At 51.6% G+C, this 23,352-nt stretch overlaps 1 protein-coding gene across 3 annotated transcripts in view; it reads right to left on the bottom strand.

Moving 5' to 3' along the window:
* Positions 1-2,344: 2,344 nt before the first annotated feature.
* Positions 2,345-23,352, bottom strand: part of PAFAH1B1 (platelet activating factor acetylhydrolase 1b regulatory subunit 1) — a 50,261-nt gene continuing 29,253 nt past the window's right edge. For 2 of the 3 annotated variants that reach the window (XM_053274918.1, XM_053274919.1), the window contains exons 3-11: positions 22,000-22,084; positions 18,831-18,905; positions 17,396-17,602; positions 15,325-15,493; positions 11,756-11,858; positions 9,945-10,173; positions 8,453-8,554; positions 7,258-7,414; positions 2,345-6,502 (exon numbers count right to left, since the gene is read on the bottom strand). In XM_053274918.1, the coding sequence (XP_053130893.1) occupies positions 6,429-6,502; positions 7,258-7,414; positions 8,453-8,554; positions 9,945-10,173; positions 11,756-11,858; positions 15,325-15,493; positions 17,396-17,602; positions 18,831-18,905; positions 22,000-22,084 (1,201 nt within the window). In that variant the 3' untranslated portion in view covers positions 2,345-6,428. Of the gene's footprint in view, positions 6,503-7,257; positions 7,415-8,452; positions 8,555-9,944; positions 10,174-11,755; positions 11,859-15,324; positions 15,494-17,395; positions 17,603-18,830; positions 18,906-21,999; positions 22,085-22,403; positions 22,514-23,352 lie in introns of all 3 variants that reach the window. The other variant, XM_053274920.1, reaches the window with a different exon arrangement.

The raw sequence follows: 23,352 nt of genomic DNA, 5'->3' as shown, positions 1-23,352 counted from the left end.
ACCACAACGCCCCACCAATGCAAAAAGGAAACAGCATTCCCTCTCAAGGTGCCTTGGCCGCAACAGGCAGCTGGTTTCAAATTAGTTGGGATTGGACACGAACTGCGCTGGGCATCAAATCCTTAGGACAGGGGTGTAGCAAGGTTTGAGTGGGCCCAGAGATGAGATTTTAAAATGGGGCCCCCTCTCAAAGTCCAGGGCCTCCGCACACCCCAGGCCCCACCTTTCAATCAAGAGAATCATCACCACTTTTAAAGAGGTGTCTCTTTTCTCAGTTAGCAGTGGACTGGTACGAAGGTACAGTGGGTCAATGGGTCAGCGGGACAAAGGTAGGGGTGTAGCAAGGTTGCAGTGGGCCCAGAGACCAGATTTTAAAATGGGACCCCTTCTCAAAGTCCAGGGCCTTCGATCTTCCCCAGTCATGCCAAACCCAAGAGTTTGAAGGTTCAAGAGTTTGATGGTTCCGTGGGTTCTCTGGTCTGACCGGTCAAACACACTGGGTTCTCTGGCCCGACCGGTCGGTGTCTGGGTCCAACAGGTAAAGGTAAAATTCTGACCAGTCAAACACACTGGGTTCTCTGGCCCGAGCAGTCGGGGCCTGGGCCTGACCGGTCAAGGAAAAAGCCTGACCGATCAAACACAAGGGGTTCTTGGAACTCTGGAACCTTTGGCAATTTGCCCCTTTGCCCTCTCAAATCTTTGACCCTAAGTTCAAAGGTCCGAAGGTCTCAAAGGTCCGAAGGTCTCAAAGGTTCATAAGATTGAACCTTCAACCCTTCGAAGCTACGACCCTTCGATCTTTCGAACCTTGGAACCCTCGATCTTTCAAACCTTTGAACCCTCGATCTTTAGATTAGCCGTTTTATAGTTAAACTCTTTCCTACTGATTCTAAGCACACCCCCAGTTTTGAGAGATCCTTTTGGAGCTCCTCCCAATCTTCTTTTGGATTTCAGTCCCCTAAATAATTTAAATAATTTAGTGTCTCTGTGGATTTGGCCACCTCTCTGCTTACTCCCAACTTCCAGATAACTTAAGAACAAGTTATTTATTTATCTATCAAATGTGTACACCGTCCCAAACTTTCATCTGAGGGCAGTTAACAATAGCATTTAAAAAGTTAAATACATATACGACACTCAGCTATTCAGGGTAGTGAAACCCAAAAGAAATTGTGAGGCGCTCCAAAAGGATCTTTCCAAACTGGGCGAGTGGGTAAAAAAATGCAGTTTAATGTAAGCAAGTTTAAACATATTGAGGCAAACCACCCCATGTGTACACAGAAGGGATCTGAGCTGTTGGTGACTGACCAGGAGAGGGATCTTGGCATTGTGGTGGATCGCTCCTTGAAACTGTGGAAGCTATTAAAGGCCAGTTCCCTGCTAGGGATCATTAGGAAGGGGATTGAGAATAAAAATGCTAACATTACAAAGCCCTTATACAAACCTCTGGTGCAACCACATTTGGAGAACTGTGTACCATTCTACTCACCGTTCCACCAGGTTTCCGTTGTGTTCACTGTATCGGTTTTCATTTACAACTATGCACTCCAGCTCACCTTTCTTCGCTCGGCGGCTTCGGCATATAAAGTCGCCTATATGCAGAATCTCTTACCTTGCTGTTATCCAGGATAAAACGAGCAAAGTTGAACCAGGGTACTGAGTCCTCAAGTCTTTCAGCTGCATTCTGGTTCAGTCCTTAACACACTAAACCCCCACCCCCACCCCCATGATGTACTTTATGGGTCCGCTTTAGGCCTAGATTTGAACTTGGTTTCAATTCACACAGACAAAACTGGTAACAGCAAGTTACCATCTTGCATTGTGGGAAAGGACAAAGCGATGTCTAGCAAAGAACAGGACACAGTTTCCCCATCAAAGAATCAATACTAATTAGGTTAATAAAACCAGTGCTTGCCTAGGGTTAAACACAGTGGCTCATTTGGGTGTTATGAATTAGGTCAGACTTCAGCACTCTGGCTCGGTTTTAATTGAGTGCTGGTTCCCTCTCCTCTAGGTAGCTGTTGAGGGAGTTTCTTCTTCTGGGTTTTTTTGGGGGTTTTTTATACACAGGGACCCACCACTTTTTCAACTAAAAGTGGGCTGTGAAACCAGAGTTCTGTATGATTAAATGCTAACAGATAAGCAAAATATCTTTTCTTAAATAACTATATTGGTACAATAGATCAACAGACCAAAGGCAGATATCCATACAGACTCATTACAACAGAGGATCTAAACCACCCTTGCTCTAGACACAGGTTTTGAGCTTGGGTTTTTTCTGATGTCTTTAAATCTGCCATTTAAAAAAGGCGTATCTTCTGCACCCATACAAAAGAGAAACACATTTAGTTTTATATGCATTTAATAGTTTACCAATTGGTACAATAAGATTTTTGTTTTAATATGCAGAAAACATGAATAAATTTTTGTTTTACACAGTCTGAGAGCAACAAACCTCACTGTAAAACACAGAGCAAGTATTATATACATTCCTTTACTGATTTTTTTTTTAAATTTTAATTGTGTGTCAATATCTTCAGTTAACTCCTACAGTCTGGGGGTAGGGTGGGGAAACTCTCTCCAAAGGCAATCGCCACACTGTTCTTCATAAAAAAAGAAAGATGCTTGCCTTCATGTCAGTGTTGGGATCAAAAACTTCTAAAAACATGGAAGATTTTGCTAACTCTCTTCAGAACAAACTTTGGAAAGCTTTGAAGGGTATGCTTAGGACAAGCAAGCAGTCAGTTACAGGGACAAAGCAGAAAAGATCCCCCATCCCCACGCTTTAAAAAGCCGGTTAGTGTCCAGTCACGACTTGCCAAAGCTAGCGCCACCTTTTTGACCCCCTTTGCCCCCTTTCTTCCCCCAACCTCCCAAGCCAGTTTCCCCTATTTTTATACACACCATTCTGTCACTAACTGAGGTTCTGTATTCGCTAGTATCCTGGGGATTTGTCTTTTTTTCCCTTTAAAAAAATCTCTAGCGCTGGACTAAGAATATGGAATCATTCAGAGCGTTTTCCTTTTCCTTCATTCAACGTTCTGTAATGCTGCACGCAAGACCCATCCTGGGATTATCAAACCATGACTGTCCATGACACCCAACAACCAAGATCTTCCTTTTAAATAGCATCGGTGGGGCTGGGGGTGGGGGAAGCAAGGTGAGGAGGGAAAAAAGAGAAAGCGATTAACTCGTTCTTAAACAGGTAGTTCAATTCACGTAAGAAAGAGGTAAGAGGAGGAGAAGCAGCCAAGAGGAAGGCGGGGTGGGAGTGGAGGGGAGGGGGCTTGGTGAGGCAACAGCCAAAGCTTTCAAAATACTACAGTGCTCCACAGCTCTTGACAACTTGCTAGCAACTAGTATTTTGCTTGTCTTTAATAATTAGTGCCTTGGGCAGATCATTGGTCACATCACACACACAAAAAGCAGGACGGCTCTCCCCCCGCCCCCCCCCCCCCGGTTTGTCTGAACAAAAACTAAAGTGCAAAATGCTCTGAGACCTCGGCTTTCAGATTGTGTCCAAACCATGGAATATTTTGCACCATTGAAGAAGGGGGGGGGGAAGGAGGAGGAAGCGTGAGATGCATCTAGAACTTTTTTTTCCTGGGCACACCTCCGTTCACAGCGTCCTGGAATGCGCATGCACCGGCGGCAACTTGAGCGAGAAGGGGCACGGCGGGGGGGGGGAGCTTACTTGGGAATGTGGCAAGGGTACCTCCTTTCCTCCACCCGCCCTGCTTTGAGAAATGGCACGCGCCCATTTTCACAGGCAACAAGGACAGCCGTGAGTGAAGACACCCTTTCCGATTCAAACTCCTCTTCTAATCTGCACTGGTACCCTTCTGCATTGGGGACTCCTCACAGTAAAAAGGCACAGGCCTCACCAGCCAGAGAAAGCCACACCAGAGCCACGGACTTGGGAGGCAGAACCCTTGCAGGACGCAACGCGACCCTCCCCTCCCGGCTGTGTGTTTCATTTCAAAACCAGGGCTGTAGAACCACGGATCCAGGCCAGGACCATCCCTGAGAATTACCACTGCTAAATAACTCTGTACCTCGCACGTTTACCGATTTGAAAGCAGGGAACGTTTGCACTCTCAAAGCTAGCAAGAGGCTGCAAAGGAAGGAATTCGCTTCGGCAGCCACTGCTTGGGGTGGGAAGGAACCCCACCCAAGGCGCGCACCCACAGTCACCGGTCCCTTTCTTTGACTGACTACGCAGCTAGAGATGACTGGAAAAAAACCCCAAACGGCTACACCTTGCCAAGAACAACTTTACAGTTTCTAAGCAGCACTGTGGAGACCACACCACGAAGGATTCGGGAGTCCTCAAAAGGAAGGCAAACACAGCCATGAAATTCCTGCCAGAAAGCGCTTAAAACCTAGAGCCAGACGTCGACAGGTATACGATCCAGCCGTGGGAAACAGTGACTGACCACAAGCTGCTGGACCGTAGCGACTCAACCTTACGAGTGGGGCGCACTCAAGGAGGGGTGGCTGCCTCGGTTTCCCCGCCTGAGCCACACTGCCGGCAGGCTGGCCATCCATCAGGTAGAGCTGCGCTGTTAACTGTACAGCTCTACCTGACGAACAGCCCGCCTGCAGGCAGCGCAGGAGAGAAGGGATCAACTCAAGCTGCCGCCGCCAGGAGCCGGAAGCGGCTATGGTGCCCTCCTGGTTCGATAGGATGAGCTGAGGTGGCGGCTGGGTCTTCCGAAAATTGTATCCTAAACTGTCCAACCCAGAACACAAGCTCCCTTCAGGAGAAACCCGAGGCGGAAACCCCTGTGTGCATGTGCGCACGCAAGGGGAAGGGGAGGGAAAGATTAAAGTCCTTTGCCTTTTGACAAGACGTTTAAATTCTCCACAACTCAAGTGCTTCCTATAGTGTGCGCCTGTTTGCTTTTAAAAAGGGGAGCAACTTTTTAAAAGCCACAGAGCCAACAGAACAAAACGCTTTTGTGTCTTAAAACGCCTCCGACTGGCAGTTCACTACATTGTTTTTAAGGCCATTATTCTTTTGAAAGAGTGGGGGTGCTGGAGGAAGAGACCAGAACTAGAATCGACCGATACGCACTAGACTCGGACTAGGTCTTAACCGACGCGTGCATTTCCCCCGTTCCTTCAGATCGACAGGTGCCTTCCTCCTAGGGCTCTTTAAAATGGCAAGAGGGGGGTTTGTTTTCACACTGAAATGGACACATCGCCATTTTTCAACTAGACAACTTCCATGCTGGCCAGATGGCTTCAACAAATAAAACTGCAGAGTCTTCAAGAAGCCTGCAACCAACAAAAGCACTTCTCCTCCTCCTGTTTTTCTGTAGTGTCTTGAATATCGCACGCTTTGCTCTCCTTGTAAGCACCCTAGGATCCGAGCACCACCTGATCTAAACCTTCTGAAGAGTTCCCCCCTAACTGGAAAAAAGGGAGATCATCCCCCAACATGACCTGACACCACTACGCCTGGTCAAGGACTAATGGTGGAGGTATCAGGGGCAGCCTTGGATGCAACTGACATCGCACAAGCCTAATAAAAGCACAACCAACAGCAGAGAGAGCTGGTGCAGGAGTCAACTGAGAGATTTAACTCGAAGGGCCCAGATTCAGCCAAGTCTTTGCAAAACACCCAAAAGCCTCCCGGAAACACATTTTGCGTGGAAAGCATTAAAGCGCCCAAGTGTTCGAACGCAATGGAACTCCAACGACCCAATTCAAATGGTAAAAAATTCACTTCACGTCATGCCATGGTTTCTCTTCCTATATTGCCACAGGTTAGCATGAGAATGCTAACTCTTCTCTTCTTTTTCAAACGTGATAGGAAGCCAAAAATAAAAACAGATCCTATTGATTTGGCAAATATTTCATGACGAGGAGGAGAAGAAGAAAAGACTCAGAAGTTTTAATTAGTTTCCATTAATTACCTAAGACTAAATTGCAGCCTTGTTTATCTAGTATCCTTAGAGATTTCTTAAGCACACTTAAGTGATGTTACAGAGATAGGTGTTTCTGCAAGAGCGCCCGCCCCACCCACCCCAAATCCCTTGTGAGTCACTAGTTATAGGCACCACCCCAGAGGAGAGAATGGGTTGTCTTAAGTTTATCCAGCACAGAAAGGTGTTGCTGTCACCTGTTGTAAGTGCCCCTAAATTCAACCAACCGGCTTCCGCCTTCTTCAGGTCTGATGTGACCAATGGCAGCCCATGTTTTTAAAACCTATGGTACTTCTAGACAACGTATGTAAATTTACAGTATACAATTTGGATTCACCATGCATGAATACTTTGTGTGTAACATTTAATAAGCTCAATCTACATCCAGAATAATTTACATGAAAGGACAATATTTATTTTAAACAGAGCTCAATGGGTAACCATGGTATCCGAGTGCATCCAGAAGGAGGAGTGGGGAGGGCCAGGCGGGAAGTCAAATCAACGGCACTCCCACACTTTTACTGTTTGATCTACGCTGCCAGTGACCACATAAGGAGCTGTCTTGTGGAAGTCTGCAAGAGAGAACACACCAGCAAGTCAGAATATCGGCCGACAAGGCAGACGGGTTCTCCCTCCCTCCCTCCCTCGGTTAAGCGATGAAAGGCAGCAATGACCAACCACAACATGGCTCTTCCACACTTGCCTTCCTTCTTACAGAAGGATCTTCCTCTCTAGGAGGGAAAGGTCTGCCGATGCATTCCACAGTCTCCCGCCTGGGACTCACCTGTACCTCCAACTTGACCCATTTTTAAATTTTAAACATACTGTATTTACCTGAATCCAAGACTAGGTCCCCACCCCCACCCCCCCCAAAAATTTGTTTGACATTAGAAATCAGGAGGTCGTCTTAAATTTAGAGCCCTGTTCCCTCCGTGTAAATGCAGGTATAACCTGTATTCCCTTTTTAAGGGGTCGACTTAAAATTCAGGTAAATATGGCTTCCCGTTCCTCTGGATGAGCAACCCTTCCTTGCCACTAGGGCAGAGGATTCTCAGATGTTGCTGGACTTCAACTCCCATAATCCCCAGCCAGGACAGCTATTATGGGAGCTGAAGTCCCAACAGCATCCAGGGTCCCAGGCTGGAGAACCCGGCACTAAGGAACGCTATGAAGTGTGGTGTGGAAGAGGAAGACAAAGAAAAAGAACGCTTCCTGGCATATCTGAACCAGGAGTCCCACACGGGTGGGCAACGGACTTCTCGGGAAGAAGGGGCAGGGGGCCCCCCACCCTGGGCCACGCCCTGCCACGAGGCGCAGAGATACGTACCCAACGAGGTAACAAAGTGTTCGTGCGCATTGAGAGTCTTCATGCATCGCTTGTTCTTGTAGTCCCAGACACGCAAGGTCTTGTCGTCGGCGCAGCTCAAAATAAACTTCCCCCCAGAATGGAAGAGGACGCCACGTACCCAGTTATCATGGCCCACCTGGGAGAGAGAGGAGGAGAAGGGTCACGGCTCAGCCTGGGCGTGGACACCCAAGGGCTCACAACGCCAGCCCAAAACCCAAACACGAGGAGGCGGCCATGGGGAGTTTCCCTGTCCAAAACGAGACTGGCTGGAAGAGGATGAGGAGGACAGGAAGAAGAACATTGGCCCGAGACCAGGCCTGCGCCGCTTTGGCCCTGCGGCAGAAGTTGGCCTACAACTCCCAGAATCCCTGGCTAGGGGCCACTGGCTGGGGATGATGCGAGTGGGAATCCAAAAAACAGCTGGGGGAGACCCAAAGTTGCATTCCCAGGGCCCTTTGGAAGGAAGCAGGGCTTTTCAGTGGGCATTTCCCCTCATTCATTTTAGTACATTCCCTGGAGCATCGGCTTTGCAGGCAGAAGGTCCCAAGTTCCCTCCCTGGCAGCATCTCCAAGACAGGGCTGAGAGAGACTCCTGCCTGCACCCTTGGAGAAGCCGCTGCCAGTCTGTGCGGACAATCCTGAGCTGGATGGCCTGATTCAGCAGAAGGCAGCTAACTATGTTCTTATGTATTCCCCCGAATCACACAAACCCCCTGCATCCATGCCAGGCGCAGAGAGGCGTGGCCAGTATTGGGAAGAGGGGCAACTCAACGGAGGGATGAGAGCTGGTCTTGAGGTGGCAAGCATGCATTGTGGCAAACCCTTTGCTAAGCAGGGTCCACCCTGGTTCACACTTGGATAGGAGACATGTGTGAGCTCTGCAAGATATTCCCCTGAGGGAATGATGGGGCTGCTCTGGGAAGAGCACCTGCCCGCTTGCATGCAGAAGGTCCCAAGTTCCCTCCCTGGCAGCATCTCCAAGATACGACTGAGAGAGACTCCCGCCTGCAACCTTGGAAAAGCCGCTGCCAGTTTGAGCAGACAGTCCTGAGCTAGATGGACCAAGGGTCTGACTCGGCAGAAGGGAGCTTCCGATCTCCCCCTGCTCCACCCATCAAGAAGCTGTTCCTATTGGCAGCAGGCCTGGTGGGGGGGGGGGGAGGAGACCACTTACCAGTGTCATAAGGCACATGCCAGTGCTAATGTCCCACATCTTAATGGTCTTGTCTCTCGATCCAGAGAGCAGGAAAGGCCCAGGTTTGCCACTCTTCTTAGTCTGCAGAGAAAACAACAGTCACGGGCAGCCGTTTTGCACGTGAGAAACGCTGACCCACCCCCAGCTGAGCGAAGGATGCAAAGACCTAAGAAGAAAGTTGTTCGAGGGAAGACAGTGCTCGGAGAGGGGGGGAGGAGGGGACACTTGAAACCTGCTCTCACCCTGAAGGCTTCCCAAGGTGGAAATGCAGCTTAAAGACAGTCACATGCCTTCTTTTAAATGATGTACACGCCACTTTTCAACCAGAGTTCCAGAGCGCTCTACCTAGCAAAAGGCATTAACGGACGGCCCTCTGTCCCCAAAGGGGCTTCCCACGTAAAAAGGAGAGGCACACGGGAGGCCCCAGCGACAGCCCTCGGAAGAGATGCTCTGCTGGGCGGGACTGGGACAGGCCCCCCCCCGGCGCAACAGAAGGGAGCCACCACGGGAACAGGCTTCTTGGCCCCGTCAGCAGGAATACAGGAACCACCCAAGTCACCCGTGAGAAATAATTTCCGAGTCAGACCAGCAGAGGGCAGGGGAGAGGAGAAGGCTGCAGCATGGCCGTCCGCTGACAGAAAGGACCTCAACTGTACCTTTGGGAGTCTGATTGCTGGCCACGGGGAAAGGGCCGGGCTCAAGCATGTGGCAGCAAGGGCCAAAGTTGCTGCTGCTCCAGAGCATCACTCACTCACGGGAGGCAGAGCACCCTGCTCATCTCTCTTCCCCAACAAGCCTGTGCCAGAGGGAGGGGAGAGCAGAGGGAGTGGCGTTTTCTAGGGGCACCCTCTGCGTAGCCACATCACATCCACTCCCCTGCGCGGGTTTCTGCCATAGGAATGTGCGAGGCGGCCAGAACAGGCAGGGCCCCAGCGTGATCGAGCTCAAGCAGCCCAGTTCGGCTCAAATCCAGTCGAGATTCAAGCCAAACTGGACAAACCGGTTCCATGCACACCCCGACATGGCCAGAGACCATAGGCTGGAGTTCCCAGGGACCAAGGTGGTCCGAGGAGGAGGAGCCACCGTTAGACACTGAAAACAAGCTTTGAAACAAAACACGTCTGGAGACCCAAGGAGTGGATGGGGTGGGTGGATGTGTTGGTTTAACCATCGTCACACCTAGCAGTGAGGTGCTGGACTGTCTGCTTCCTGCAGATGACAATCTGGGATCTGAAAGTGTCTTGCCATGACGACAGCCCAGGGCAAACCTGTCCTAGAATTTGCTGTTCTGTTTGCCAAACTGTCTTTAAAAGACAACAGTAAAATAGGATGGGAATGGAGTTGCAAGGCATGCTAGCCATTTATTTCGGCTTGCTTTCAATACAGCACTGCACCTCTCTACTGGGCCAACGCACGGCTTCCATCTCCCCCCCAGACCCTTCTGGTGCAGGGCACACGGGATGCTGTTTACCTCCGACCCTGTCGCTTCCGAAATGGTGGAGTAGGAGCTCTCGGGAGCCCAAGAGATGCACTCCACCACGTGCTCGTGTTCTCGGAGTTCGGCTTTGCACTCCTTGGTCGCGACCACCCAAACGCGCACGGTCTGGTCGTTGGAACAGCTGGCCATCAGCGTCCCGTCCTGGTTGGGTCGTACCATACGCACCCACTCTCGATGCCCCGTGAAAGTCTTCACACAGTAACTGTGAAGAAGAAGAAGAAGAAGAAGAAGCAGGGTTGGGGAGAGAAACAGCTGTTGATGGTAGCCTGCTACAGCCACAGAGCAGAGTGAAACCGAGGGTCCAGGGACAACGAGGAGGCTGGGCCTCCGTTTCAAAACGTCTCTCGGCATTGAGAGGTCAACCAGAGGTCTAAACAGGGTGGAGAAGACCATAAGGAACCTGAACAAATTGAGAGGCAGGCAGACACGAGAGCAGCAGTTCTAAATTTTAAGAGAACGCCTTCTTCATTATGTGCCCCACTGCCCACTGAGGTCACTTGAGGAGGTCCATCTCCAGTTGCCGCCAGCTCATCTGGTGGCCACACGGAGATGGGCCTTCTCGGTCGCTGCCCCGAGATTGTGGGATGCGCTCCCTGCTGAAATGTGATCCTCCCCATCTCTGACTATTTTTAAAAAACATCTGAGGACTCATCTCTTCACCCAAGCCTTTTCAGCTTTTTAAATTTGTAGTTTTAATTCTATACTGTTTTAATTTTATACTGTTTTTAAATTGTTAAATTGTTTTAACCTTTTATATTTGTTTTAATTGTTTTTATGTTATTGTGAACCGTCCAGAGACGAAAGTTTGGGCGGTATACAAGTTAAATAAACAAAATTTAAAAAAAATATTTTGAAGAGTCTGTTTGTGGGTTTGTTTGTGCAAAATAAAGTCATATACTTCCAGATGACCTATAGACATCTAATTTTGCATAAACAATTTTAAATTAACTTAAATCAGCTGAATGCACTACTTTACACATTGGAGGACACTGGGTGAAATGTGTAGGGTTGGGGTTTTTTTTAGAAGAAATTCTGAACACTCATATTTTCACTGTTATTGTTTAACAGATTAACACTCAGTAATCAATCATTCAAAAATGACATCATGTCAAAGAGAAGCAGAAGAGTATCCTCAGATTCAAATTTACTATGACTTAAATTTACGGTGCATGGTAATTCCTCAATAAAATGAACAGCGTCTGAGGTTGAAATCCTGCCATTTCCAAAGAGTTCTTTTACTTCCCTTCTGCAAGCATATCAATTAAAAAAAATTCTATGACAGATATTTAAGTTCTTGAACTTCCCTGGCAGTGTGATCTACACAAAATCACTCGGCCCAGTCAACAACAGGCCTCATCTACTAGTTAAAAAAAACAAAACTAAGAGACTGAGCAGAAGGAAAAAGCCCTCAGGATTCGAAGGAATTTGGGCCAATCTCCCAAAATGAGTAGACGTTTCACCAATAAGAGGCAAGACAAAACAGATCAGAAGGCAAGGCTGGAAGAGGCCAGGGAACGTCCCCACAAAGCCTTCTCAAGCGCTTGAGTTCCCAGGCTGGACAGGGACTCTGTCTTCCCATGGAGAGACTGTGGTCTGTAGGATGGGGAATGAGGCATCCTACCCAGAGCCCTGGCGCCATGTCATTTCATTGATGGCTTATTTATTTTTACACTGCTATATTCCACTCTTCCTCCAAGGAGGACGGATCTCTCCTTGGTATATCCAGGGAGATTCTTTCTAGCAAACCAAAAGGACCGCTTGTGCCTGGGTCTGGAGGCTCTTACCCTGTTTGAACTTCCCACATTTTGATGGTTTTATCCCTCGAGGCGGAGACTATATGATCCCCGTTGGGCATGATGGCTACTGAGGAAACATTATGATCGTGACCTAGAAACGAGGAGAGAAGAGAAAGGAAAGCTTGCATTAAGACGTGCTGTGACTGGGTGGGGGAAGTCTGTATGGGAGTTTATGCAGACCTATATGGAAATCCTCAAACCAGAGGCCCAGTTGAATCCCAGCAGGCCTATCAAGGCTGTCTGGCTAGGAACAATGGCTGGGTGGCTCCGAGAAAGAACTCAGCCCCTTACTGAGCGACCAAGAATGGGAGGGTTCGCTGCCCATTTGCCAGTGAGAAACCAAAGCACTTCACAGCAGCAGCAGCTTTGCAAATCTCTGTCCCCACACAAGAGTTCTGTTCCGCACCGACAGGCTGGGCCGGGCCATGGGGCAACCCAGCGGCGGCATTTCTCAGCCCTTCGAGGCCAGGATGGGGCAGGTGCATGTGCCAGGCTGCCCCCTGGGGGACGCTGTGGCAACCAGGAGGGGGCAGGTGCTCCCAAGGTCCATCCAACATCTTGCTCCACGCCGCGGCACTTTTGAGAGAAGCCCAACCCGATGAAGCTCCGCTGCTGCCTCTCTCCACCCCCAAATGTTGGGGGCTGGCAGATCACAGCTGGAGGGAGGGTCACTGGTCCTGGCCTACTGGAGGGACACCACAAATGCTAACATGTGCCCAGAAGAAGGCTGCCACATGAGCTCGAGGCCCCCCAAAAGGAAGCGGGGAGATGGCTGGTGGTCCTCCTCAATGCCCAGCCAACTGAGTGGGGTGGGCAAGTGGCTTCATCGGCACGGGCACGCAAGGGCCAGCCGACACACCCACGGACTTGGCCTGGCCAGCCACTGCTTCCGCTCGCCAGAGGATGGAGGGGGCAGTGCCCTCCTGCCACGCAAGCCAGCTGTGGGGCATCGGCCTGCTCCAAAGCACAGTCGGGTTCCAGAGACAGCCAACCCGTCCCAGTGCAGAAGATGAGGGAAAGGGGTGTGGCGGGGATGCCTCACCACATGGGCCTGGCCTGGGGCACAGCTGCCTTGGGTTCCGGGCCGCTCCGGCTGGCCGGCCAGCCATTCGTCAGGGAGAGCTGCGTAGCGCTCTCCTGAATGGACCGCCTGCAGGCAGCACACCTGGCGAGCGGCCAGCCAGCAGGCCCCACAGCTCAGAGGGGAGAGGCACCCACAGAGCTGCCAGGGACCAGAGGCCGCTGGGCCTCATCGGGCAGCCCCTGCTTCATCAAGATGTGCATGTGACCTAGAGCACTTCCGCCTGTTTGAAGACGCCGCACAAGAGCCGCCGCCGCCACCCCTCCACTGTGCTGGGGGGGGGGGGGCAGAGCTCCCACTTCCAAAGCCCAGTGTGAGCCAGAGAGACCTGGGCCCAAGCCCTGCAGGGTGTGTAGCCTCACCAGGAGGACTTTCCTCTTTGGGGAGCTGCTCTGTGAATCCTTTGGGACCCCAAAGTGCAAAGAATGCCCCCTCCCCATCTAAAAGCCCTGCCAGGCACGTTCGTGGAGGCAGGCACCTCAACCCCCTGCTGACTGAGGTGAGGCACCTTTTCAACACGGTGCTTCTCCTCTATTGAGCGGGGGGGGGAGCAACTGGCCCTCTCCGTCCCCAGCACAGCAACGCTCCCATGGCTGTTGCTCGTCTCTCTCTTCTGTTTCTTTTTTTTTTAAGACTGTGGGTCCTTTGGGGACAGGGAGCCGCTCCATTTATTTATTTCATTGATAAACCTCTGTGGGCATTTTGGCTGAAAAGAGGTCTATCGATATCCGTTGCATTCGTGGCCCTCTGGGGCCAGAGCCACGGTGCTCCTCCCAGCGAAGGCAAGAGACTCTTCCAGGGTGACAGTCCTTGGGCCCTCCCAGCCCGTTTCCTTGCCGGAGAAAGAAGGCGGGCAGCTGCCTCTAGACACAGAGAGAGGTGTGTGTGTGTGTGTGTGTGTGTGTGTGTGTGTGTGTTGAACAAGACTCCTCTCCCCCGACACACACACACACACACACACACACACACACACACACACACACACACACACCCATTTCAATCCGGGCCTCTTTCCAGATGAGGCACCACTTTCTTGGAAGAGCCAGCAATGCCTGACAGTGACAGCTCTCCGAGAGAAGGCAGGCGAGCCCTCGACTCCCAGGGACAACAGAGCTAGGAATGATGCCCTCCTCGGGAAATATGGCTGGCAACAAAATGAACCAGAATGTGATGCTTCCTGGGGGGGGCTCTGCTCTACAACGGCACCGCACAGCAGCGCAAGCTTGCCAGCACAGTCTCACTGCCCAGCCAGCCAAGGAGACGGCAAGGACCCAAGCCTTATGGGACCCACTTATTGGGGGGGGGGAGGATGCCGATGGGCTGGTGCGGAGCGAGGCTCGCCATTGTGCCCAAGCTGCGAGAAGGGCGATGCCTGGATCTGCTTCTGGGAAATGGAAAGGGGAGGGCACCAAAGGCCGCCGCAAAAGACAACAGAGAGGAGGACCGAAAGGATGTCCAAGTGCATTGTATCATCAATGCAATGGGAAGAGAATATAAACGCAAGCGAGGAGTCCGCCTACAGTCCACAATGGACCCACTGGGATCTTTGCACACTGGATGCTCACTGAGGTATATATTCTCTTACCACTGAGACTAGGTTCTTCTCTTGGGTGTGTTTCGCGAGTGGTTCTGGTTCTCCCCGACAGCAAGCAGCCTAGGTCAGCCTGCTCCTGGACTGCAGACCAAGTGGGGAGGGGGTGGCAGTTTACCCCCACCACGACTTACAACATGGCGCCCCCATCCGTGTCGCCTCTAACACCCCTTTGACCGGGTCAGAGCCCAGGTCCATCTAGCTCAGGATTGTCGACACCGACTGGCAGCAGCTTCTCCGAGGTTTCCGGCAGGAGCCTCCCCCAGCCAAAGCTCAGTGTGACACAAAGATGCCTCACCCCAAAAGGGAAACCCGAGACCTTCTGAGTGCCACTACAGCCCCATGCCCCAAGGTGGAATTCGTGGGTTTCCCCATCCAGGCACTGGCCACACCTCTTGGCTTCAGCAAGGGGGCTGGATCCTGTGCCCTTAGACCAGGGCTGCTCCGCTTTGGTCCTCCTGCAGATGTGGGCCTACAACTCCCAGGATCCCACAGTGGCTACTGGCCACTGTGGCTGGGGATTATGGGAGTTGTAGTCCAAAAAAAAGCTGGAGGGGGGCCTAAGTTGGACAGGCCTGCCTTAGACTATGCTGGGGACGGGGAGGGGGCATGATCTAAAAGAGGCTCATTCCAGATACAAGCTGATCATGGCCAATGCTGGTTCAGTATCTCCAAATGCAACGCAAGGGGATTCAAAACCATCTGGATCTAGAGCCAGGGACAAAAGGGGGGAGAAGCAACCACTTGGATGGGTTCCCATAGGGAGCGGCTTGCCCTTCGCCACCTTGGCCCCTGTGCAAGCGGCAAGACTGCTGTGCTGGGGAGAGAGGACTGCTTCCGCCCCTCAGCTTTGGGGCTGCCGCCTGGGTTTCTTGGAGGCCTTACCATGCATGGTCCGGATACACTCGAAGCCCTGGAAATCCCATAGCTTAAGGGTCATATCTGCGGAGCAGGAGGCCAGGAACTTGCCGGTGTGGTCGAAGGAAATGTCCTGCACAGAGTCTGTGTGGCCCTTCAAGGTGCGTTCAAAGTCGCCCGTCTCATAATCCCAGACCTGAGAATTAGACAGCGAGGGAGGGAACAACAAGGAGACGCTCAGCCTTCTTTATCCAGTATCCTAAGGACAGAGAAAGCTGCCATCTACAGAGTCAGACCACTGGTCTATCTAGCTCAGTCTTGTCTACCCAGACTGGCAGCGGCTTCTCCCAGGTTGCAGGAAGCAGAAGTCTCTCTCAGCCCTCGCTTGGAGATGCTGCCAGGGAGGGAACTTGGATGCTCTTCCCAGAGCGGCCCCATTATCCCCTCAGGGGAATCTCTTCCAGTGCTCACATGTAGTCTCCCATTCCAATGCAAACCAGGGCAGACCCTGCCTAGCAAAGGGGGCCCTTCCTGCTCGCTACGCTAAGACCAGCTTCTCCTCCCTTTGGGCACCTTGCTCAAGGCCAGTTAAAACGGAAGAAAGAGCATCCAGGGGGACTGCGGGGAGAGTTTCTCTTGCAAATGACTGAGGGCCAGTGGTTCTCCAACCTGGGCCATTGTGGCTGGGGATGAGACTCGGACCAGTGTCCACTGGGCCAGGCTTTTTAAAGAGTGCACCCTCTCCCACACCCATTTCAAAAAAAACCAGCGTTCACCATCTAGCACGGCACCCCGCCCACCGAAGCGAAGGGTCGCCTGCTGCTGCTGCCTTATAAAAGCAGCGTCCAGATGAGATGACCAGCGCTAGGAGCCAAGATCTGCACTGCTAAGCAGCTACCCATTTAAGGCTTGGCGATGTTCTCACCCCAAAGTGTGCTCTACGGCCCACACCATATCAGACATTTATTATTATTTATCGAGCAAACGTACTTTGGAGTTGTATTCTCAAGGTGAGCCCAGAAGACACAACACGCCCCCCCACCACCACCCAACAATAAAGATGGTTCACCAACAATCCCAAAGTTCATGGCAATGCACAGAGACATCACTGTCAGCCACTGCTCTGAAGCACCGCGATAAAAAGCCACAAAGGGACACAGAGACAGGCCTTGCCAGCCCACAGCTCTCCGCCGTCCCCATTGGCAACAATCGTTCTAGGGCAGGGGCTCCCAAGCTGGGAGGCTCCAGAAGTCGCCCAACTAACTACAACTCCCACCATCCCCAGCTACAATAACTGTCTTGCAAGTCAGAAATAACAATGACGGTGACGATGAACAACTAGCTGGCTGGTCGCTTCCCCTCCCCCCGACCTTCTGGCCTCTACACACACACACACACACACACACACACACACAGACGACACCCCCCCCCCGCTTTCCAGCCGGCCTGCTTCTTCTCCCCCCCACCCACTTCCCCCTTCACAAGCGCTTTCTGCTGATCTCCCCCCCCCCCGCCCCGCCACTTCTCCCCCACCTGGCTGGCTGGGCTTCCCGCTTTCCAGCCGGCCGCCCTCCCGCCAGCCGCCCCGGCCTCCTCCAACTGTTTTTCTGGCTGGCCACTGGCCGGCCGCCACTGGTCCCCCCCACCCGTCCCCGTCACTATGCAGCAGCTCTCCGGACTCTCGCGAGAGCTGCCACGCACGGGATTAGCGACAGGTACGCTGAAAAGAATTGCATATAGAGAAGAAGAGATTCTCTTTATCCCCTGTGAACAGAAACAGGGCTTTCTGGGCAAAGAGAGATTTCCTTGAAGTAATCTACCTCTGACTAGCCTATTCCGGGGGACTAGTGGCAACACACTCATGTGAAAAAAGCGGGGCCGAGTGGGGGAGAGAGCTCCCCATACCGTTCCCTCAAATTCTAGAAGGCATCTATGAATTTGACCTGTATTTCTAGAGCATCCTTTTCCCTGGGAGAGGACAGAAGGGAAGAGCCCGGGGTGGGGCGGGCACGAAGCAATCGCGGAGCTGGAGTCCTCGAGGCACCAGGGCTCCCTGGCCCCTGGGATTTGCCAGCCCCGGCTTACAGCAAACACCTACCTTGATTGTGGCATCCTCTGAAGCAGAGACCATAACACTGAAAACTGGGTGGAAGATGACTCTCGTGACCGGACTCCTGTGTCCACTCAAGGCATACTTTTCCGGAGGACGAGGGATCCATTCTTTAGGGTCTCGTTTCTGGCCAAGGGGCCCCCCTGAGGTGAATTCTTCCTTCGCTTCATTGAGTTTGGATTCTAATTCCATAACCTGCGTGGTGAGTGGGGACAGAGGAAGAATAGACAAGGGGTCAACGCCACTTTCAGAAAAGGGCTAACTGGATTCCCAACCTCGGGTCCCAGGATGCTGTGGGACTACAACTCCCATCATCCCTAGACACAGCAGCAGAGGCCACCCGTACTCAACGCCACCAGCCTTCAGCCCTGTGTGCAGCTTTCGTCCTCACCCAAAGCCCATCCAATACGGTTCTCTCATTAACTCCATGATGCACCCAGAGGGATGGGAAGAGAGCCCAGATGGTACCATTGCACATGCAACAGGGCCTTCTCTGTTGTTGCCCCCCACCCCAGCCCTGGAATGCTCTCCCAGTGAATGCCCGCTCCTTGACATCTGCGGCTTTAAAAAAACAACACAACACATAACTGAAGACCCTTTTATTTGTTCAGTCTTCTCCCCCTTAGGGGCTGCTGGGTCTTTCAGCTCTCCTGCTTCTGTTTGTCTTTTTTATGGGTGTGTTGGGGGGTGTTTTATATGCTGTTTCTTATTGCTTCACTGGTTTTAAAGTGTAACTGATGGAATGTTATTGTATTTTAAAACCGCCTTGAGATACATTATGAAAGGCGGTATAAACACAGAACAATAAATAAAAACAAATAAATACCTGAACCAGTATGCTGAATAAAAAGGTATACTAGCACGCATGCGCACACACACACACACCCCTCTGCAGTACTGCACTAGAGATGACACCCATTCCAAGTGGCCGGAAATGACTTGCCTGAGGATTCTCCTCTGTCTCCAAAAGCTGCTTTGCCTGCAGCCAGGCCTGCCAGAGGAATAACCTTTGCTGCTTATGCTCGCCAGACACACTCGAAAGCATCCAAAACGAATGGCCGGACCATTAAGAGGATGATCCAGGCATCGTAGCAGCACATCTTGTGCCTTCATGCCGGAATTGAGCATTTGGGGAAACTACTCTGTACAAGGCTGAAACCCTTGAGGGATCAAAAGCAACATTCAAGGATGCTATAAAACTTCTACAAAGCACCCCACCCCTCCCTTCTACAAAAGCCTTGTTTCATAGCTGTCCACATATTTTTTCATGCTTTCACCCCTTTCCAGATATACCTTGGGGAAGACCATTAAAAAAACCAACAGCCACCTCACGGCCTTTCCAAGAGGGGCATTTTGTGGACTGCTTTCTAGCCCACGGCAGCAACTTGCACCAGTAGCCAGCCAGCTTCGGGCCTCGTCTTACCTTCTTTTGTAATCTTATGACTGATGTCCATTTCTTTTCCAAGAGCCCGGCATACTTCTTATCTAATTCTTCGTTCTAAAGACAAGCAAGAGAGAACCCGTCAGTCACACACACCAGGCCTGCTGGGCAGCTCTCTCCCCTCCCACGTCCCAAGGGCTTCTTCGCGGACAGGGACCACTTTTGCTAGCTGTTTTGAGGAGGACTCTCCACCCTTCAGAAACCAGAGCCACAGAATGGGGCGGCCAGCCAAAAGCCCCGACGGAAGTCAAATCCATGGCCTAAGTGAAACACAGCACACACAAAGGACGAAGACTTCCAGACCAAAAGCCAACGCAGCAGCACGTCATTCAGAGAACAAGGGCTTGATCTGCTGCCACAGGTGATCGTAGGATGGTCTTCACTGAACTTGGGAAGATGCAGCAGTGAACTGCCGTTTTCGGCTCAGTAATGTGGAGGACCTGGCAGGCAGGAGGAGCTCTGGCCTGTATCCATGATAGGGACGTAGTCCAGCAACCCCTCCCCAGCTGTAGCAGCCCTCTAGGACCACCTGCATTGGGTGGCCCCCACAATAACACAGCTAGGTTGATAGGCACAGTCTTTGACATATGCATCAATCTCATTCAGGCGGCAGATCTCTCTCTCCCGCCCACCCCAGCATCCAGGACACGTTTCCCTCCTGCCACGCTCCTCTTCAAAGCATCCACTGGGTGCGTGCCCTAAGGGCAGGGGAGAGCACCTATTAGGTAGCCTTGGGCCCGCTGTTGTGAGGCAACAACAGTCCTCCAGGGACTAGCGCTGGGGAGACTGGGGTAGTCAGGCTCATTCATCTGCTCCACTGGGGAGGAAAGAAGCCCACCTGCCATGCACAAACAGGGCAGTGGCTTCCACAATGTGTCCTGGGGTTCCCAAAGGAGAAAAGGAGCAACGCCAGACAAGGGTCTGTTTGTTTTCTAGATAGTAAGGTTCCCAGGGTACCAACCGGTGTTCCCAGATGTTGGCTACAACTCTCATAAGACCCAGCCCAAGGCCATGGCAGCTGGGGATGATGGGAGTCGTAGTCAACAACTGTCTGGGAGTCCCTGATTCAGGGAGCTCTGGTACCAAGTGCTTTAACAAAGCGCCCAAACCCTCCCTACTAGTGTCGGGATGCAAGTTGAGGGCGTGGCCAGAACTGAAGAGCAAGTGGTCCAGGAAGTGGCATGGAATATCGGTCAGCTACCTAATGGCGCAGCGGGGAAATGACTTGACTACTGGTTCGAATCTCCGCTGGTCTGTTTCCCAGACTATGGGAAATACCTATATCAGGCAGCAGCGATATAGGAAGATGCTGAAAGGCATCATCATCTCAAACTGCGCGGGAGGAGATGGCAATGGTCAACCCCTCCTGGATTCTACCCAAGACAACCACAGGGCTCTCTGGGCGCCAGGAGTCGACACTGACCTGAGGGCACACAGGTCATCATTCTTAGGCCTGAACAAGTGGCTTGCCCTCCATATCATGGAGAGAGGTAAATCTCAGAAATCCAGGCAGAACGAACAGAAGACAGACAAGGACAAATGACATTTTAGGCTGCAGAGTCTTGGAGAGATCAACAATACCGAAGGTTTTTTAAGACAGGGGAGTAAGAACATCCGAATCAGAAACTGGATTACTGTATCTTCTTGGGGAAGAGGCCACAGTGGAGGCATCCCCACCCTCAGTGCTTGGGGGAATTGGAGGTTATTTGTGGAACTAATTTGTGGTGGAGACAAACACATCCCCTGAAGCAGATGCCTGGATGGCATCCAATCCACTAATGTGGGGTGAGGAGGGGGAAATAGTCTTTGGATTCATTAAGATTTCTGCCCAATTCACACCCCTTTGCTTCCAAGAGTAATTCTCTCCGAACAGCCTCCCTCATGGCTGCTGAACAGCAAGCCTGCTTCGCATATTCAGGTCTTCTGTCTTTACCTTTTGGGGAAAAGGTTTCCTAATGAGGTTGACAGAGCGGCCCGCACTCCTTGAATCAAGCCCCATTTTCAATTACACGTACAATGAGATTACAACTAGGCCTTATCTGCATGAGATTGGGAGAATTGAAATTAGAGCCTCAAGTGGGTATTTTGGTGGGGAAGACAAAATTCCGAGTCTTTCACAGTCTGATTGGTAGGCCTGAAGGGCACTTTGGGAGATTAGCATATATTTAAATTGTTCGTTGCCAGAGTCCCTGGGTACAAGCTGCAGAGATGTTACTTTGGGTTTCCAGAGCGCACAAAGATGGTTCCTGCTCTTCAGAAGCCACAGGAAAGCGTTAGGTCGGGTGCCTTAAAAGCTGCAAAGTGTGGTGGGCATTTCCTACAGCTACGTATGCTTTTCTGGGGGATGCTGGTTTTCTTTAAGCCTGCCATTCTGGCCACAGTCAGCATGCAATGACAGAAACAGCACGGCCATCCTAAAGATGACTTACAGTCCAAATAAGGCCAGCAGGATAAAAGGAAGATGGGCAGTGCAGATCTCTCTCTCTCTCTCTCTCTCTCTCTCTCTCTCTCTCTCTCTCTCACTCACACACACACACACACACACACACACACACACTGCTCTCACGGCTACGGCAGCCCAGAAGAGGCTTTGCACAAAACTGGATCACAAAACAAGGAGGAGGAAGCCACCCCATCCAGTTATCAGGCAAATGCTGGAAAGGAAACCTCAACATTGTTTCAGCATGGATTGGCTTAGAATGACTGAATACAGTCTGAAGATAGACATGGTAGGGGGTATGCAGTGGAAACAACACTCCTGCACTGCATTTTGGCAATTTACAAGCGACTTAGAAAGGTTGCGTGTTTTTATGGATGGAGGACAGGTCTATCAGTGGCTACTAGTCTGGTAGCTTTGGGCTATCTCCAGCCTCAGAGGCACGATGCCTCCAAATACCAGTTGCAGGGGAGCAACAGCAGGAGAGGGGGCATGCACACACCTCTTGCCTGTGGGCTCCCCGGAGGCATCTGGTGGGCCACTGTGTGAAACAGGATGCTGGGCTAGAGAGGCCTCCTTGGGCCTGATCCAGCAGGGCTGTTCTGATGTTCCCAAGTTAGCAAAGGCAGATCACACGGCCCAGAATTTTAGGAGGTGAGGCATGATCACACCCACCCCCCCAACCACGAAGATAAGATGCAGTTCTGTACTCACCACATCCAGCTCGGCTTCTTTTTTGAACACGGAGTAGGCTTCTTCGTAGCCATTAGAACGAAGGTAATCTGCTATCGCTCGATTTCTAAAGAAACCAAAGGGCTGCATCTCAGAATTCGTTTTCACAACCCTCTCGCCGCAATTCTGATGCGTCGACACGCCCACCCCACTGAAGCGTCACAGATCGGCGCGAACTAATCGGGAGAAACAGCAGAGCTCTTCTGGGAAAGGAAATTGTCGCTGTGACTAGTTACAACTTTCTTTTACAAGAAGTTACAACTTTCTTCTCCTTCCCACAACTTCCTTCCTGCACATAAAGGGCCATTTCTCCCTGGCTGTCGTATAAAAGGGCTGTTATTAATCAGGGCGAGAGACTACTAGGGAAGCTGGCCTTGCTCACTGACCTGGACTATGGCTTTTGATCCGCAACAGTCGTCCCCTCCGGACTGCTCGGCAGGCCGGGGAACTGGGCGTGTGTTTTACACACACCCACTTGCTATGGCTTCATGAATACCTGTCAGGTAAGTTTCAGAAGGCAGCATCGGTAGGCTTCCCTACGCTTCTCAGGGACTGATCACCAGAGAATTGATTATCAGTATGCAGAGGACACGCCACTCACTCTCCCCTTTCCTTCAAACCTTTGCAAGGCAACGGGAAGTCTGCATAACTGCCTAGGATAATTAGTAATGGGCTAGATGAGAGAGGAGGGGTGGCCGGTGATGGGCTCAAGCTACGGGGGCCGTGCTGAGTGTCTGGGCAACTGGATGATGGCAAGCAGAGAACTCCCAAGAGTTCCCATTGGAACATAGGAAGCTGCCATATACTGAGTCAGACCATTGGTCCATCTAAGCTCCCAGGTTGCAGGCAGGAGTCTTTCTCAGCCCTATCTGGGAGATGCTGCCAGGGAGTGAACTGGGAACCTTCTGCTCTCCCCAGAGCAGCTCCAACCCCTGAGGGGAAGATCTTACAGTGCTCCCATCCAAATGCAACCAGGATTGGACCCTGCTTAGCTAAGGGGACAAGTCATGCCTGCTACCACAAGGCCAGCTCTCCTCACCCAAGAGATGTTTGTGCAACAACCTTGGCCTTGTCTCCTCCCATCTTGGCAAGGACAGAGAGGAAGAGAAGGTCTCAGCATGTACAACGCTGGCGTGACGGCTTCAGAGGTTACCTTGCCGTACCGGAACAGAACATTCCAGTTGCTCGTGCTTCCTACTCCTCTACAACCTCACACCTGCTCATTTGCAGACGCAGCCCCACCCAGACTGGATGGAATTAATGACAGCGACAAATCCAGGCTAGAATGCACCCCGAGTTGGCCAATTTCTTGTTTTGGTGTTTCTTGCTTGTGGG

The sequence above is a fragment of the Hemicordylus capensis genome, chromosome 12 (genome assembly GCF_027244095.1).
Source record: "Hemicordylus capensis ecotype Gifberg chromosome 12, rHemCap1.1.pri, whole genome shotgun sequence".
Lineage (NCBI taxonomy): Eukaryota > Metazoa > Chordata > Lepidosauria > Squamata > Cordylidae > Hemicordylus > Hemicordylus capensis.
The sequence above is the reverse complement of the archived record's forward strand: the minus strand, read 5'-3'. Positions and strand labels throughout refer to the sequence as shown.